The 18,012-nt window shown below is 40.8% G+C and overlaps 2 protein-coding genes across 4 annotated transcripts in view; one reads left to right on the top strand and one right to left on the bottom strand.

Moving 5' to 3' along the window:
* Nucleotides 1-431: 431 nt before the first annotated feature.
* The window catches only part of ACAD11 (acyl-CoA dehydrogenase family member 11), a 29,458-nt gene continuing 11,877 nt past the window's right edge, over nt 432-18,012 (bottom strand). Inside the window, exons 14-20 of the mRNA XM_038130183.1 lie at nt 6,308-6,374; nt 4,719-4,804; nt 4,459-4,530; nt 3,764-3,918; nt 1,782-1,898; nt 1,266-1,375; nt 432-812 (exon numbers count right to left, since the gene is read on the bottom strand). Coding sequence (XP_037986111.1) covers nt 698-812; nt 1,266-1,375; nt 1,782-1,898; nt 3,764-3,918; nt 4,459-4,530; nt 4,719-4,804; nt 6,308-6,374 — 722 coding nt within the window. The 3' untranslated portion in view covers nt 432-697. The remainder of the gene's footprint in view (nt 813-1,265; nt 1,376-1,781; nt 1,899-3,763; nt 3,919-4,458; nt 4,531-4,718; nt 4,805-6,307; nt 6,375-18,012) is intronic.
* ACKR4 (atypical chemokine receptor 4) lies at nt 6,392-18,007 on the top strand. 3 transcript variants are annotated; one of them, XM_038130186.1, is made up of 3 exons: nt 6,392-8,517; nt 9,685-11,121; nt 14,032-18,007. In XM_038130186.1, exons 2-3 carry the CDS (start codon nt 11,045-11,047, stop codon nt 15,110-15,112), a joined length of 1,158 nt encoding a protein of 385 aa, XP_037986114.1. In that variant the 5' UTR covers nt 6,392-8,517; nt 9,685-11,044; the 3' UTR covers nt 15,113-18,007. The 3 variants fall into 3 exon arrangements, with proteins under 3 accessions (XP_037986114.1, XP_037986115.1, XP_037986116.1); XM_038130187.1 differs by having other exon boundaries at nt 10,823-11,121; XM_038130188.1 differs by lacking the exons at nt 6,392-8,517; nt 9,685-11,121 and adding an exon at nt 11,136-11,802.

An 18,012-nucleotide genomic window follows, 5' to 3' on the forward strand; every position in this document is an offset into this window, starting at 1 on the left:
TCCAACAGGAAGGAGCTTGGAGGGGGGAGTTTGTTTGTTCATGTAAACAGTAAACCCTTGTGTCCTTAACTTCATTGCCCTTAACCAGCCCTGTGTAAGCTGAGAAGTGATTATCCTAACTGCAGAAACTACTCCAGTCATATCCTAACTCCAGGCTCCAGCCTTCTGTGCTGCCCTGAGCCTCACTTAAGGCGAGCTGGGGGCAGGAGTGAGTGTAGTCTCAGTGACAAGGAAGGCAGCTGAGAGCAGGAACTGGGGAGCAGAGGCTTGGACTGCAGATGAGCTTTGGAAAAGAAAAAGCAAGGTACTACCTCCAATGTTTGTCAATTTAACAAATTCAAAAGTTTAGCCTAGCCTGCAACAAAATAAAATGGTGTGGGACTTCTGACTCAAAACTGCTTTGTCTACAATAAAAGGATAAAATGCTTTGATTCAGAACAAAGCAAGCACTTTAGGCCTGTTAGAAAATAGATTTTATTTAGTATTATAAAGAAACCCAGATAAGTTATTGCGTGGTGTTCTGCAAATTCTTAAAAGCACGCCCATAATTATTAAGTGTAATAAGTGAAAATAGTGAGAGAAATTGCTTCCAGTTAGAATCAAGTTTTTGTATTCATTCAGTTTTACCTTAGATACCATTATTACACTGAAACTTTTCCTTAATTTTCCCTCCATTTGAGAAGGCTTTATGCTGACATTAGATTTTTGCAGTGAGCTTCTTGGACTGATCAAGGAGTTCCCACCTTGCAATTGTTGAGAGATGAACTTCATCGGGTCCATCCGCTAGGCGCAAGGTGCGTATGGATGCGAACCTGTGAGGGGAGAGCTGAGTTAGGGCTGGGTTCCTGACTGCCACAGCTGACACACAGGCTCACACAGCAGCTCTCAGCACTGCTTTTGCTGCCCTTTTGACACTCCTTGCTTTGAAAAGTGCTATCACATGGGAGATACTGCAGCAAAATCTTCCTGGCAGGATTGAGATGGGTGAGCTGGGAATTCAGAAGTTTCACTTCAAGGCCATAAGAGATAGCACATAAAGTTTTAGAAGCACATCCTCTTTACTGCTGTTAAGAACTATTTTAGGTCCAGTGCCAGCTTTTATTTTTTTTTAAGGCTAATTGCACTATAAAAACAACTGTTTTAAATTTTAAAGCTTAAAGGGACACATACTATTATTTCATGCTGAGGTGAAACACCATCTACTGGTGTTATAAATTATCATAAAATAAATGCTTAGAATCTACAGGAAATCTCCTTTTACTCACATGAATGCCAAAGGAAAATCCTGAGAAACTCCAGCTCCACCACACACTTGAACTGCACAGTCAATCACTTTAAGCACAGCTCGTGGAACAACCACTTTGGTCATGGCTACCTGCGGTTAGAAGACTCACATTATCAGTAACAGTTTCACAAGCAAGTGAAAATATTTACCCAACACTTCTACTGAATACTGGTATCTCTCAGAACATTCCTTCCTCTTGGGGTTGGATGAGAGCTCTGCTGTTCCTGTTCCCAGGGACTGTTTCCAGTCATTTGAAATTATCTTACCGTGTTGAGACAAGCAAGCAATGCTTAAACAGATTCATCTCTCTTCTGACTGAGATCACTCCCCAGTCTTTTGACAATTAAAAGCATATATTAAGGCTCTTTTCAACATGGATTTATACTCTACACTTGGACTAATAATGTTTAACAATGTGTTTCACCTTGTCTTTTAACCAGCTGAATGCACAGGCATTGCATCTACCAAGTCCTAGCTACCAAAAAATAAAATTTACCTCTCTCCTTGCTCTTCTGTTGCCCAACATGTCAATCTTGCGGGCTGTTTGTAGTGTGAGCAGACGAGCTTGTTCTATGCTAAGACGGCATTCCGCAATCCAGTGGGCAACAACTTCCTGCAGATCCCAAAGCCAATATCAGTTAATGTTGGCATTAACATCAGTTAATGCCTCTGAGCACACAGGGAACTGCTTCTCTTCCTCAGCATGTGCACGTTCAGTCAACCTACAGCCACTTGTGTGCAAATTAAAGCATATCTAAGATGTGGCATAATAAAGAAAACACTTGACTAACAGAAATATTAAAGATAGAGCAATTCTTCTCCTGCCAGGAAACAAGAAAAAGGGAAAAGCTGTGGATTCTGGCACTTGATCAGACCCCACTGTGTGCTGGCCCTTTTCCTGAAGCTCTTCCATGCCTGCTTTTTCCTCCCTGCTTTCCTTTACCTCTTACCACCCCTCACAGCCTTCTCTCCATATGGTAAGCCCCAATATACAGAAATATGGGGGTGAAAGGGTAGAGGAATTGCTTGTTCTGCTTAAACTGGTGGTGTGTGGTGCATGACACAGAGGCAAACAGCTGCAGGGTGGTGCCTCCTGCCTGATGATAAATTAGTAACTCTCTGGATCCAAAATGAAGTTATGCTCTTGGCAGCCCTTCCCTGATCTTCTTGGCCAATTCCCCCCTGCAGCCAACATACCACAGGACAAACAAATGTTTGATGCTTGTCAGTGCAAAAACTGCTTGGAGGCTGACCCAGCCTCCACTTCTAGGGCTGTGGATTTTGTAGGATGTAAAAGCAAATGTGCAGCACTTGCTTCAGTGCAGTCTGGAAGCTCAGCTTGGCTGGTGCCAGCAAAGGTGATCTGAACCTGGGTGGGGTGTTCAGTTCTCTTCAGTCAGCAACTCCTGGGGTCATAAATGATGGCCTGGGTGGGGGCAGGCACACTGGTGGCTCAAGGAAGCCACCAGCCTCACCTTGTCCTTAGCCATCCTCACTGTGAAGGACCTGCATGGGCTCGGCAGCTGCCTCCAGGTCAGGCCTATGTCTTCATCAAACATCACTGTTACTTCAACAAGCTTCTGAGAGCCAGAGTGTGCCTCATGCACCTCTTACTCATTCAAGGTTATGGTGGTGAAGGGAAGTTGGGAAACGATATGACTGGAAATACAGATATGTAAAGTTGCTCTCTCTGGATCTGCACAAACAATTTGCTACAATCTGTGCCAGATGGTAATTCAAGTTCCTCTTTCCATTGCTTTTACTTGTTTTTTCCAATAAAACTATCCTAGCTGTTGGGAAAGATTAAGGAACACTTGAAATATGACAGGCCAACAACCAAACTCTGATGGTTCTTATACAAAGCAGACGGTCATATTTATATTATTTTAGCAAGCTCTTGCTCATGAAACCGTATTTCAATCCTGAGCCGGATAAGAGCAAGGATCTCCAATCTTCCCTTGATGTAGTCTGTACTTTCATAAGCAACTACAAATATTTGATCAAGGAATTAACATTTTCACTGAAATTTAGACCCTTGAGTGTCTCCAGTGGTTCTGAATGGAGACAGCCCAGTGACAGAATGGATACACAAAAATGGTGAATTCAGATTGTAACTACAGAAATGTAAGCTGCGTGCCTGAAAAAATACCTGTCCAAATTGATCAGGAAAAGCAGAGAACAACACACAGTGACAAAATCCATATTCAAATCCAGCAAAGGATGTTCAATTCATTGCATGGGAAAAAAAAAAAAAAAAAAAAAAAAAAAAGATGCTGTAGATTATGGTGAAAAATGGGAGCCTTGCAATATGGTTTGTTTTTTTTTTTCCTTTTGCCACCCAAAGCTTTATGAATAGGAATTCAAGGTTAGGGCACAGCTGCTGCCATGTCCTTTATCAGAGCCACAAGGCTGTGTGTGGGCAAAACAAAGGTCAGTGTGTGGAGCGTGTGAACTGAGCCAAAGAGGGAAGGTGCTTACATGCTGATAGAGTTTCTTGCCGAAGGTCTCGCGCTGAGCCGCGCGCTGGCACAGGATCTCCAGAGCGGCCTCGGCCGCACCGAGGGAGCGCATGCAGTGATGGATCCGGCCCGGCCCCAGCCGGCCCTGGGCTATCTCAAACCCCCTGCCCTCACCTGGTTGGAAAGAAAAACAGGCTCTGCAGACTCCGTGATGCCCTCTTGAAAGGGTCCAAGGCTCCAAGCAGAAGTGGCCCCATAGCAAAATAAAAGAAGCAGAAGGGAAATAGAAGAAATCAGGATCCACACTAACTGAGAGAAGTAGAGCAGAGTTCTCCCTGCAGGGGACCACAGTGCTGGCCTGCTTGTTATTTCTTTTTCAGTTCTGCCAAGTATTGGCTATGGAGTGCAGCAGAACATTCTTTCTGAAAGTCTGTAAAGTCTACAAGAGCTAGTTTTGGGGGAAAAGCACCACTTACAGACTTTGCTTTACTCAATTCAAGGCAATGATACTTGTGTGACAGCCCGAGCTGCCCTGCTTCCTTCTGCTCTAAATAAGGTACATTCAAACAGCAGGAAGGCTACTAAAGGAAGAGTGGGCTCCCTCAACTGACCAGAGCTGTTTAAAATAACTTATGGTGATTCACGACACAAACCACTGTCTCATAAAGCTTGGTTCATTGCATGTATTAAAAATAAATCAGTGCTGAAACTCACCCAGTATTATATTGGAGACAGGTACTCGCACGTCATTGAAGTGTATCTCAAAATGTCCTCCATGGATCTCATCTACAAAGTTAGAAAACACAACAGCAGGGTAAAATGAAGGAGGATAAAAATACAGGCCTCCAGTTCCTAACCCTTCTATATATCCATTTTACAGAGTTATTTCATCCACAATATTTATTAGTATAACTGCAGCTTCTGAACCTGCTAATAAATTATTACACATATACCTGATAAATATGATCACCTACCCATGTAGCCAAACACTGAAAGAGGTCTTATCAGCTTCAGCCCTGGGGTGTCCATGGGAACAATAATCATACTGTGCTGCTTGTACCTGATCAAGACAAAAAGCACAGTTACATCTGAGCCTCCCTTCTGTCTGCCCCTTCTGCTTTTTTTTATTTTCCATCCTTAATTTAGGACTCGCAAAAAGCCAGTGCTGAGATGCACCTGTACCACCTGCACCATCCTGCCCACACAGTGTGGCTTCAACCCTTCTTGACCCACCAGTCAACAAGTGAAAATGTATTAGTGGCACCCAATGCACCATGACTGAGAAACTCCTGCTGCTGTCATTTCTGTGCACACAGTTCTGTATCACCCCATCAGTTCCTCCCCCTCTACCTTTCTGTTTTGTTCTCAAAACCAATTTATCAGAATCATCATCTTGGCTTGCTTACAGCTTAGAGAAATCCAACCCAGTGTTTACATTCCTTCAGAATATTTAAGGCCAGTTTTTAGTCACACAGAACTGGAGGTGATGCCCCAGGTCTCTGAATTCCGTCTCCAGTTCCAGCAAGTGGAGTGTCACATAATCCTCTTCATTAACTTCTCTTCGGCTTTTAAGAGCTCAACAGATGCCACTGTCTGAACAATTTCCAGGCACACCTTCCTGGGTGCTGTGTGCAAGTTACTGATTGCTTCTTGGTGGAACCTAGCCAAACCTAAAAACTTCAGATTATGCATGGAATTTGGGCTAAAATCCATCTTGGATATAAATGTCACAATTCTTTTGCATTACAAGCTGTGTGATATTAATAGCACCAGACATGGAGCATTTTATTCATTACTTGTATCATTTTTTGCAAAAGCTTGCAATTCTAGTTTGGTAACAAACTAAATGTGTTTGTGTCAAAGAAGAAGAGGTAAGGATTATATTTACACATATAGGAATAAAATGAGTAGGTCTGATTTAAGATGTGCAATGCTCTCTGCTTACACAGCTTCACCTTACCAACACCCCATGTATCAGACTTAAACTTTCTGCATCTACAGATAACTTTAGTGAAAAACTTAATCAGTAACTTCAGGTCTCTGATGTGCCACTTGTACCCATTCTGTTCAGGGAAGCTCTGAAAAGTTTTGTTGTTATTATACAAGCATTATTATTTAATTCTTCCTGGTGCTAATTGTTTTATACACTACACTTACAAAATAAATTGTAAGCCAGAATTGTTGGTTGTTGATGCAGACTAAACTACTGATGCAGACTAAAATTTATGTGACTAAGATAAAGCTAGTGAAGCCCCAAAATTTCCTGATCCAATTCATTACACAGCTGCACAAACACTGGTGCATTGCTGGTGCAATGGAGGGAGGTGGGAAGAATGCCAGTGAAAGATGGTAACAGTGGAAAGGTTGGGAGGACTCAGTCAACAGCATCTGACAGCAAAGCAGGAACTCAGGCTACAGTAGTCAGGTGCTGAGGTTTAAAACATCCCTCTAATTTAAGAGCACATCCAACTGGTCAAGGCAAATAATGGTATTTCACTTAAGAAAATTTTGACTCCTCCAGGGAAAAGTTTTAGGGAATTCTCAGTGTCCTAGGAATTCTTACCTGGATGCTGATGAGTTTTTGGTTTTGCCCATTACAATTGCAACTTTGCAATTCGGGTTCCCAGCACCTTAAAAAAGTGGCAAACACAAAAATTGTTTTAGCATAAAATTTCAATGTAAAATCAAATTAAGTTTCATAAAAAGAAACCCTACTGCCTTCCTTTAGTGAGGCAGGTATTTATATTCTGAATATCACACTGAAACAAAACACATATTGGTACTTAACATGTAAAAGGGAGCTGACTTGTGGGAAGGGGAACATGAAAAGCCAAACATCCAAACCCTCCAGGTCCATCACCTATTCCTATGAAAAGGGAACAAGAAGGTACTTGAAATGGAATCTGATTACTGGAATCTGATTCAGTCTCCATTAAAGCTGAGCAAATAGGTGTGATACAACAGCACATCTATCAAGGTGACATGCTGCCATTTCAAAAGTAAAACTTTTAAAAAAACTTCTTCAACCTACAAAGACTGGAGGGTCTATGTGGGAATGAAACACCAGCCACATTATCACCAAACTATGCAGACAAGGCTATCAATGGGTTACTATGACAACTTTGCTACTACTTCAGCATAACTTCTCTGGAATGCAGGATTTCTCCCCCTTTACACAAATTATTTTAAATTGCACTTTGAAGAAAGATCTGAGTGAAAACTGTTACCTGAAAATAGCCTGCTAGCATTTCAAGCCATTGATAACATTTGTGATGTTTCTTATTATGGACATATTTATTATTAAGCCTTTGTAGCCTAAAGAAAGCCCTTTAATGTACTAGTCCTGAAGAAGAGTCTATCATTGATTAAAATAACATTTCTATGATCCTTTATCCTCCCTGTCTTTTTCTTTAAAGGTTTCTTAGTACCAAAGCATGCTCTCATTCCTTTCAAAGCCCCCCACAAACAATAAAGCTAGGGAAAATACTCAATGGGTGTAGCAATCAGTAATTTTTTAGTGCAGATGACAAGCTTTGTAGAGATTCAATTCAAGGCTTGATCTGAAGCAGCTTGGTTTTGTTCTGAGGTTAGAAGCAAATACAAGTTTATGACTTCTCTGGCAGCTGTTCTCACAAGGCTTGGGAGACTCTGGTCTGGACAATACAACCACCTGGCTTTGAGCTGAGCCACTTCCTCCTACAAACAGCCACTGTGATGGCCAGGAAGTGGGAGAGAGATTTATTCAATTGTGATAAATACTGCCTCTTTGGAGGGCCAGACTGCCAGATGTTTACTTTCCTCTTTTGCAATATGGTATTCAGCCACTGTTTCCAGAGGGGGCTTACAGAGTGGCCCACGAGCTGACAATGCCAACAAGCTAAAAATCTCAGTGAAAAGCTTTGGCCAGGGGCAGAGATCAACTTGGTAAAAAAAATAACCAAACTGGATCCCAAACACTTGGCTCATTTGGGCAACTGCAACAAGCAGCTGATCAGCCCCAAATGACCCAATATATGCTTTGCAGGGTGCTACCCTGCACAGGGAAATGTCACCCCTGCACAAGGGATATCTGACTCTTCTCCTTTTCCACGTAAGGTAAAGAATTGCACAAGTGCTATTTTCTGAAACAAACCTATGTTCAAGTGAGGTTTACAACAAAAGATATTTTGACCTTCTAGAAACTCCTGAGAAACTGTTTTGTAAATAATCCTCAAGTCACATCCCTGCTTCAAAAAAACAAAGGGCAAACTTAACCATGTTGCATGGAAAAAAAAACCCAAAAAACTCACAAAACCTCAGAAGAAGCTTTCATGTTGAAGTCAGTGAAGAGTTCACTAAGAGCTGGACATCTGGTTGGATGTTCTAAATCATTTGTACACATTTCTGGAAGGCAAATGAATACTCCAATCTCGTATGTGCTTGTTCCTATCTAAGCACAGCAAAGGATGTCAGATTCCTGGCCCTTCCACTCCTTAGAGTCTAATGTCCTGAAAAACTAAAATAAATTTTATGTCACTTCGACCCATAAAAGACTGAAAAAAGTTCTGGTCTAATGCAAGACTCTGAAAAACTCCAGTGCTTTGGACAGAGTGCAAACAGCCTGGATAGAATAAACATCTCTTTTGTAAATGACATTTTCACATCACTTACAGAATTCAAAGATGTTGCTGGAGGATGGAGGGGAAGAGTCAGAGAAGCCTGTTACTTTGGTAGGATTTAGAAGTAATTTTGCAAGAAAATTCACAATTGAAGAAACACTGGATGTTTCAGAAGGTCAGTTTTAACCGTATTTCCATACTGATGAGATTTCAATAAAGTTTTCAATGTATATGACTGAACAAACCAAAACTTTTAGACCACAATGCTGCTACACTGGCAAACATCTTTGGTTTAACTAACTTCTTATACTTTTGAACGCTTCATGGCACTCACTCACATAGTGAGGCAACGATAGTATTTTAAAATGTGCTTAGAGTGTTGATCACAATCCCATTAGAAGCCTAATCTTTGCTATCAGGGGTATAACATGCTTATGTTTACTGATCTTCACACAATCAACTCACACAAGTTCTTTCTGTGGAGAGACTACTAAATGTGGCAACCTTTGAGTACCACCTGTACTTGAGGAATCTGCCATAAAGTCTGCTTTCAGAAGCCAGCAGCACTTAAATTCTTACAATCTATTTATTTTTCAGTGTTCAGTCTTCAATTTCCTGTCTAAGATGACTAAGGCCAGATGAACTACTGCCTGAATGCTGAATACCTATGATTTTTGCCACATTGGTTGCTGCATCCCACAGCCCAGCAGGTTACTTCTCTCTGCTAAAGGTCAGGGGTCTGTGGTGGCTTAAAGACCTGACAGCTTCCTGTTCTTCCAGAGTTCTGGACTCTCCTACAAGAAGAAAGTGGTCTTGTAGGACCAACACCCTTAGGATGTTGGTCCTACAAGGATGTGGATGGCAGCATGGTACTGATAGTTGGAAGGTGGGGGTCTCCTGATGGAGAAAAGGGACCCACACACAGGCATATCCCACCAAGAACCTGCAGTCATTTCTATCCACTAGCATGTTGTATTCCACAGTTTTATCTCATCTTCTCCAGATAACAGTGCAGGCAGCTGGTTCATGGAGGGCAAAGACTACAGCTGTAGCTGCAAGCCAACAGGCAATGCTGGGGCTGTGCAGCTGCAAGGGCTTTGCAGTCCTGCCACTGAATGTGGCTGCTGGTGATTCCCAGCTGGAGCTCATGGGCTCCAATGGTGCCAGTGAGAGCAGCTGCTCAGCTTAACAATGTTTTTTTTTCCTTGCCTTCATGCCATTTTCACACAGCCGCAAGTGTTTTTACTTAAGATCTGTTTTGAATTCACACTTACTAAATAATTTTTATTTTTTACCCTACTGAAATTCACACATGACAATATCATTTCTTTACTCTGTCTAGAAGGATCTGTCCTCCCTGCACCCCTGAAGAGTTACAAGGAGCTGAGGAACTGCAATAAGAAAGGCAGGATCCATATGAACTGCATTCCTACAGCCTGCCCACAGAACCTCTTGGGCACTTCTGCAGGCAACACACAATTCTCTGGGAGCATTCTCAGCTCTAGCCTGATTATTTCCTGTTAGTCTTGTTGGAGACCCTATGGAGACTAAGCCTATCCAGAGCTGAAAGTTTCATTTGTTTTAAAGAGATATAGCTCAGGCCTCGAAGCCATGAGATGACCTGTGAGGAGATGGCTGGGAAGGAGCCCAAGCATCTTATCTGCCACTGTGAAGAGCACCACTGAAGTACTGTGATAACTCAAGATGAAAGCACTGCAGAAATATGCACAAATATTGTGGCACTCTTCTTCTAGCCTGCAATTCCTCTCCCAGCCCATTTTACTTTGTCATTGTGAAACAAAATATAGCATATGGAAAATATCTGCCCATTACATTCTTAGCTGCCCATTTTTAAGAATCTTTCCTTTCACACATTTCAAAATAATTGAAGCACAGACAGAAGGTTAATCCAGTCGTGGTAGGTGCACCGGCATGTCAAAAAACCCCAAAATCTGATCTCTGGTCTCCTTAATATCTCTCTGTGTTGCTGGGCTTCCATATTGCATTTACTGAAGCTCATTAGATTGTTATCTGATCCAGGATAATTCAAACAGGTCACTAATTTGATTATGAGATTGACTGGCAACATTCAAGCCCCTGAGAACTCTCCCCCAGGATGCAGGAATATCTGCTTGTACTCTGGTTGACAATTTGCCACTTGCCTTCACATATTTTCCTTAGCATCTTTCTGGTTTCACACGCTGAAAGAACCCCTTTCCCCACCTCACAAAAAGCAACTCATCTTTCTATTGTACCCCCTAAAAAGTTATGTAAGGAGGGGGATGTAAGGATCCCTTTAAACCTTATACAGTCAGCCATCAAAAGCACAGTACAGCCCTGAGGAAAGAATGGAGTGACTCCCTGGGGTGTCTGGGCCAGTAACTCAGCCCCAGATGCACCTCCTTTCTATCCTTTTCACCTTTTTAATGTGTTGTTTGATAAAAGCCTCCTGATGATGTATAAAACATTTGGACTTCCAGGAATAAAACCACAAACAACAAAGAGAAGCAGTAAGAGCGTCCTGACCTTCTAAAGAGCAGTCACAGTCTGTTGGAACAGGAAGGAATGTAGGAAGTGTACATGTTCAACATAAGAAGAGTCTCCAGGAAAGCACAATTTAAAAGATTTTTTTGAACTGTCAAGTCAAAATGAAAGTGCAACGGACTTCCACATGAGGGTGTGGTGTTTGAAGACAAAATGCAATGTGTCAGAGCAATTCAGATCACTTCCCTGAGGCACATCTCAATTGCAGTACCCGCTACTCTTCTGCTGACAAAAGGTTAGTTTTGTTTTAATCCTTACTGCTCTGTATATTGGACGATATCTTCTTTGCATACATTTACTCTTAGTTAAGTTGGCTTTACAGAGATATATCATTTCACTAAGGCATGTCCTCCTTTTCAGTATCAAAATTAGATTTGCTCAGTAGCAGGACAGAATACTGCCTAATTTTTGAGAGGAAAAAATCTGTCTGTTTAAACTAGGGATATTAGCTTAATTCACCATCATTCATACAATCCTACATCAAGTTTAAATACACAGAAATACAGAATTTCCGAATTTCTATCTGACTGGAAGGCTGAAACAATTCTGCAAGAAAACATGCAGTTGCAGATCTAATATATTTATTAGTATACCTCCTAGCAAAAAAAAAAAAAAAAAAAAAAAAAAAAGCAGCTTCTGAGCTGTTCGGGTACTTGTGGGCACTTTGTACGTGATAAAATTCCTTTCTGTTATAACATTCTGAGAAGCTCCAGCTGGGAGATGCAGTGTACCCACAGCAATCTGCTCCTGTAAGAAATTCCACGTGGGCATGGCTTGCTGTGCGGGATGGAGACTAAACTAAGCTTTTCCACCACTCTTCAGTGCCCGACTCCCACGGGACTGCTTGGCTGTTTGCAATGGGCACATGCTTGTGTGCCTGAGAAATAGCACTACCAGGAAAGACAAATGCGAACAGGTATGGGAGCCAAAACATAACTGTGCTTTTAAAGGAGAAATGGCAACTGTTGCATTTTAGATAACTTTGTTTCTGTCGTGAACTCAGGGCAAGCAAAAGCTTATCAGGCAGCTGAGCACAGAGTCACAGCCAAACTGCTTTGTCATACGCAGACTTTTAAAGTTTGCCCTGAAATGTTTACTGGTTTGCTTTCAAGTAAATTTGCCAGTGATCCAATTTGATTAAATGTTCCTTGATGGCTTCTGTATTAAGTGTTTTAAGACCACAACCAAATCTTTTCACTTAACTTCTAATTTTCCTCAAATCTCAGCTAAGTGGATTAAACTCTGCTTGCTGCAGTTTCTCTTCTACTAAGAAAATTAATGAAAAAAGGTTCTTTTGCTGCCGATAACTAAATCTCTCCTCAAAGTACTATAAAGCTGCAAAAGATTACTGCTGCTGGAGAATCCTGCTAACACAGCTTGTTAGGCATGGAACAGATATCCCTTTGCCAAAGTATTAAGTAGAGTGACTGTAGTTTTCCATTCTGCACATCTCATTAAGGCAACAATAAAGAACAAATTGCAAGACTTAAAAAGGAGTAATAATTTTTTCCAAGTTTGATGGGGAGTGTTTTGAAATGTTAACAGAACAAGACAGCAAAGTCATTCAAGATGGAGCCAAACCAGATAGCTAATGTTAAACCAATGCACTAAAAAACATTTGGCTACAAGAATCACTGAAAAAAAAATCAAACAAAAAATATTTCTCTCTATTCAATTGGTCTGCATCCCTTATTATGAGATCAATTTTATTTTTTAACTTATTTTTTAACTTATAACTTTTAATTTATTTTTTTCTAGTAGACAGGTATATTAAAAAAAAAAACTTTAGGAGTTTAAACACTCATTTAAACTCCATTTAAACAATTGTTTAAGAAACAGAAATGGTATTTGCATTTTTCTTTCGGGCTTGAAAAGGCCAAATTGTAGCTCTGGGACAGAATATCAGATAACGATCTGCTTTCAGCAACATTGACCTCAAATTCTAAACACTGCATATGATGACAAAAGCGGGAAATACTTTTCATTCTCAGCTGATTTTTGCTACTGCTGCTAAGAAATCTTAATCCCATTTATTCCAAGGAAACAGGGTACTGCAGGACTGTATTTTACAAAAGACAGAATTTCAGCACATTAGTCAATGAACAGAGTTACAGGAAAAGAAGAAAATAATGCATGACACAAACTTGCTTAAGACACAATCTGAAGATACAAATGTTTAAACTTCAACCCTAAGCTGGCAGTGAGAAGCTAGCCTCAATGTTTACAGAGCAAATCTGTCATGAGATTGTACTTGAAAAACCAACAGTTTCTGAGCTGTTTGGGTACTTGTGGGCAGTTTGTGTGTGATAAAATTCCTTTCTATCATAACATCCTGAGAAGCTCCAGCTGTTAGATCCAGTGTACCCACAGCAATCTGCTCCTGTAAGAAATTCCATGTGGGCATGGCTTGCGGTGTGGGATGGAGACTAAACTAAGCTGCTGTTCTGCAACTGATCTCCCCTGCTGTGCTTTTTGTAATGGGCATGTACAGCGTACCTGAGAAACAAACAACATCATCTCCCTGTACTATACTCATATCCAAAATTTGTCAGAATTTATGACAGCAGACAGCTGCTTGCCTCAGCTCTAATCTGCTCATATTCATTGTACACCTGATTGTAACAGCATTTACAGCCTTCAGCTGGTATTCCTTCGCTTTGCAGAGGCTGGAGAGGGGAAGGTGTAATTCCAACCCCATAGAGGTACAGACAGAGTCATGGGCAATGGAATATTGTCAAACATAACACAGTCTGAGCATGTAAAGCAACGATGGCTCCTCGACTCAAATGTGGAAATCAGTGAGGGGCACCCCAAGCATTTTACTATCTCAAATGCTAAGGGTAAGATAAGCATTTCAATTGAATCCATTTTACATGTATTGCCCACAGTAATGTCCTCAGTATGTCACAGTTATGTCCTCAGTTACCCAATTTCATGTGAGAACTTGAGATGGTCTGCTCTGCCTCTGTTACTGTCTAGCTTCACTTTGATTATTCACAAATGTATTCTGAATATTCAAGTTCCTTAATCTGAGATGTATAAGCAGCCCTGAAGAAGGGCTTTAGGTTTCAACAGAAATTTTAGAATTTAAACCAAATATTATTTCTTTGGTGTTCCCTTCTCCCCACTTTTTTGTGTCTTGTAGCTTTGCCACAGTCTCAGATATGAATAACTCAACAGATTACTGGATTGATGATGAGGAGGATGACCTCAACTCTCTTATAGATTACAATACCTATGAGCTTCTCTGTGAAAAAAGTGATGTAAGAAATTTCAGAAAATTATTCCTCCCAGTGTTCTATGCACTGGCTTTCACAGTTGGAGTGGCTGGAAACTCATTAGTGGTTGCAATTTACGCCTTCTGCAAGAAACCCAAGACCAAGACAGATGTGTACATCATGCACCTCGCCATCGCTGACCTGCTCCTGCTCTTCACCCTCCCTTTTTGGGCTGCAAATGCAGTGCAGGGATGGGAACTTGGAAACCCGATGTGCAAGCTGACTTCTTCTCTGTACACCATGAATTTCAGCTCCAGCATGCTGTTCCTGGCCTGTATCAGTGTGGATAGGTACAGGGCCACTTCTGAATGCCAGGGCCATAGAAGAGTTGGCAAACACTGCAGCGTTACCTGCATCTGTGTCTGGCTGGCTGCCACTTTCCTCAGTATCCCAGACCTGATTTTTAATCAAGTCAAGAAACACAATGAGAGGAATGAGTGCCTTCCCATATTTCCAATGAACATGGAAACACTCTTAAAATCAACCATTCAAATCCTGGAAATTATCCTGGAATTTCTGCTTCCTTTCCTAGTAATGCTGATCTGCTACTCCGCTACTGCTCGGGCAATCTTTAGGTCTGCAAATGTTAAGAAGTCCAGGCCTTTCAAGGTTCTGCTGGCAGTAGTGGCTACTTTCATTGTCACCCAGCTACCCTACAACATCGTGAAGCTGTGGCGAGCCATAGACATCATCTACATGTTGGTTACAGACTGCCACACCAGTAAAACCATGGACGTGGCGCTCCAGGTCACCAAGAGCATCGCGCTGTTCCACGCCTGCCTCAACCCTCTCCTCTACACCTTCCTGGGCGCCTCTTTCAAAATGCATGTCATGAAAATCGCAAAAAATTATGGGTACTGGAGAAGACAGCGGCAGAATGGAAGACCTGAAGAGATTTCTATGAATTATGAAGAGCCTACTGAAGAAACAATCAGTTTCACTATATAGGCCCTCTATTGCTTCCATCATCTTACATAACCCAGGGAATTGTTAACTCATTCCAGGGGGTATTGCTTCTGCAGCTGTTTCTCTGCAAGTCAGCTTTCAGATGATTTTCTGAACCTGCCAAGACACCACAAAGCACTCCAAAGTGGAACGTGTTGATTGGAATCAAGCAAGAACTGAATACTGAAACCCCTACAAACTCCGAGATATTTACTAAACAACAACATCAAAAAACTCAAACAAAAAAAAGCACCACAACAAAACCCAAACACCTAAAAACACCCCCAAGATTTAAATTTCCTAGTGTCACAGTACTAGGCAATTAAGCAACTACCTAATGAACAACCTGTACTCATCTAAGCATGTGATTAAAACAGAGGAAAAAAAAAAATCACCAATCAAACAACAGGAACCTTTGTACCAGAAGTTAATAATTTTGTGTTTCTCCAACTATTTTATAAAACTTTAGAACATTTACCTAACAGTTCAGCTCCATTTCCCAACTCAACTATCATTCCATAGATAACCTTGCAGATTGAAATGGAGTATAAGCTTATGGCTGAGAATTGAGAGGGAGGGAGGAAAAGCCATTCTGTGTGTTTCTACAAATATATAGCAGCAACAACATCCTCCACAAAAACACCCCAGCAACTCCTTTTCTATAACTACAGGAAAAATGACCTTTCATCTCTTCTTTTCTGTTCACCCTAAACTTCAACAAGTGCTCAAAGGGTGGCTGGCATATTCTAGATTTTTATAAATGTAATAAAAAGTTCAGGTAATCTTCAGATACAAGGCCTGGATTTTTTATTTAGAATTGTTAAAATTAATCAAGCACTGCAATAACTGTATCTAAAGTATATGAAGATACAATAAAATCAAAGAATAGAAAAAGTGCACTGGCTTTTGTTTTTTCTTATCTTTGTTTTTGCTTTGTTTTAGTAGGTACTGACATCTCTCATCATAGGCATTTACCAACCAGCAAATGGGAGAGGCCTTGCTTGACAAAAGAGAGAGGTTCCCATTCCATATGGAGCTCATAGAATTACAATTTTTACACAGAGAGGTACCAAGGCCATCCCCTGCCACAGTATTGGCAGGGATTCCAGGAAAACTGCAGTTTTCCATGAGTCACTGGAAGCATTTCAAATATACTGACATGCTAGCTTAGCTTTCAAAATGAAGAAGTGGTGTTACAGCATTCTGTCCTTGTCTTCAAACATCCTGTGGGCTCTGACAAAATGTCTCATCTACAGATTAGGAAAGCCAACAAGAATCTCTCATTTTTAGATACTGTTCCTAGTTAAAATGATGGACTGGAACTAAAAGCTCTAAAATGACAGACAAGAAACAACAGTAGCAATAACAAGACATGAGCACCTTCTCCCTGTTTGGATGACAAATGCTTACAGAATGTCTGCCCAGAATGTTTTGAGAAATCCTAGGGCAGGAACAGATAAGTGAGAAGTGCCTGACTGGTTTTCTGACACGTACACAATAAATCTGACCTATTTAAGCCATACTGGATTTACTGTACACATGCAGAGCATAATAAGAAACCCCACTTCTTCCATGAAGTAACTGACTCCTTGCATGTGTGACTTATGACTTGTCTTCACAAATACAGAGTGACCAGGCTGACAAGCGTCTGGAATTCCCACACATCCAAGGTTCTAATGTCCCAAAAGTTAAAAAATCCAACCAAAACCAAAAAAAAAAAAAAAACAAAAAACAAAAAACCAACAACAACAACAACAAAAAAACCCAAAAAAACCCCAAAAAAAACCCTCAAACAAACAAACAACAAAAAACCCACCAAAAACCACCAAAAAAACCCCCCCACCTTCCTAGCCAGGCAGAAAGAGAGACTAATACAGAGCCAAATGAACACATTTCTCAAGCTTCTTGGAATTGCAGTGCCTTTTATGCATATGTCTTTATGCAAATCTGACTGCCCTCATTGTATTTATTAGAAATAAGACAAATCATGCTGTCTTATGTTTACTCTCCTTTTTATAATTCACATAACTAATTTTATGAATATTATTTTGGGTGTGTGACCCCCTAAAACTTTCTCATTACTTCCTCAGGGACTGCAATGCACAGCTGGGAGACACTGACCCAGAGCAAAGACTAAAAAGCCACCAGTTAAGCAACACTCTTCCGTCAGGAGAGTGTTCCAAGATTCCATGCCTCTTTTTGCTGCCAGCTTTACAGGAGTAGAACAGAGAGAGAGATCTATCTTCTGGTGACTGCAAGTATTGCACAAGCATGTATCAGCAGCTAGCTGTCATAATTGTGTAAACAAATGAAACATTCAAGTTTAATAACTCATATACAACAGTTCGGATTCCAAACTCCCAGGGAATGGACTTTCAAGTTGCTGTCACATGTTTTGGCAAAAAAGTAACAGTACTACAATATCAGGGACAGTTGCCACTTACAGTACAATACATTGATTTTACTGGGAATTATAAGAAAATCTCCTTTAATAGTCAGTCCAACAATATCACAGAGTACTTTAAAAGCAGACACATTTTACTGTTGCTACGCAGTATTCTGAAGCCTCTCACACACGCTGCCAAAGACAGCTTCACGAAAACAAAGCCATAAATGTGTAATTTGACTGATAGAAAGAGGTAATGTTTAAAGAAAATAGCAGCATTCTGTGAACAAAATTCAGAGGTTCCAAAAAGGGCCCAAATCCCCAAACTGGATTTGAATCTTGGACTTGGGTTCATAGAACAAAAGCTCAATTCAGCTCCTTCTGCTGTTTTACATTCCTTTGTTTTGCCTTTACTCAAGAGAAGACAAATTTTCATCTCAGTAATGGAGCACAAAAACTTTTGTTTTAATAGTTCTTGGAAAAAATTCTACCTTTAGCCATTCTTATTTAGGTTTCT

The sequence above is a fragment of the Motacilla alba genome, chromosome 2 (assembly GCF_015832195.1).
Source record: "Motacilla alba alba isolate MOTALB_02 chromosome 2, Motacilla_alba_V1.0_pri, whole genome shotgun sequence".
In the NCBI taxonomy this organism is placed as follows: domain Eukaryota; kingdom Metazoa; phylum Chordata; class Aves; order Passeriformes; family Motacillidae; genus Motacilla; species Motacilla alba.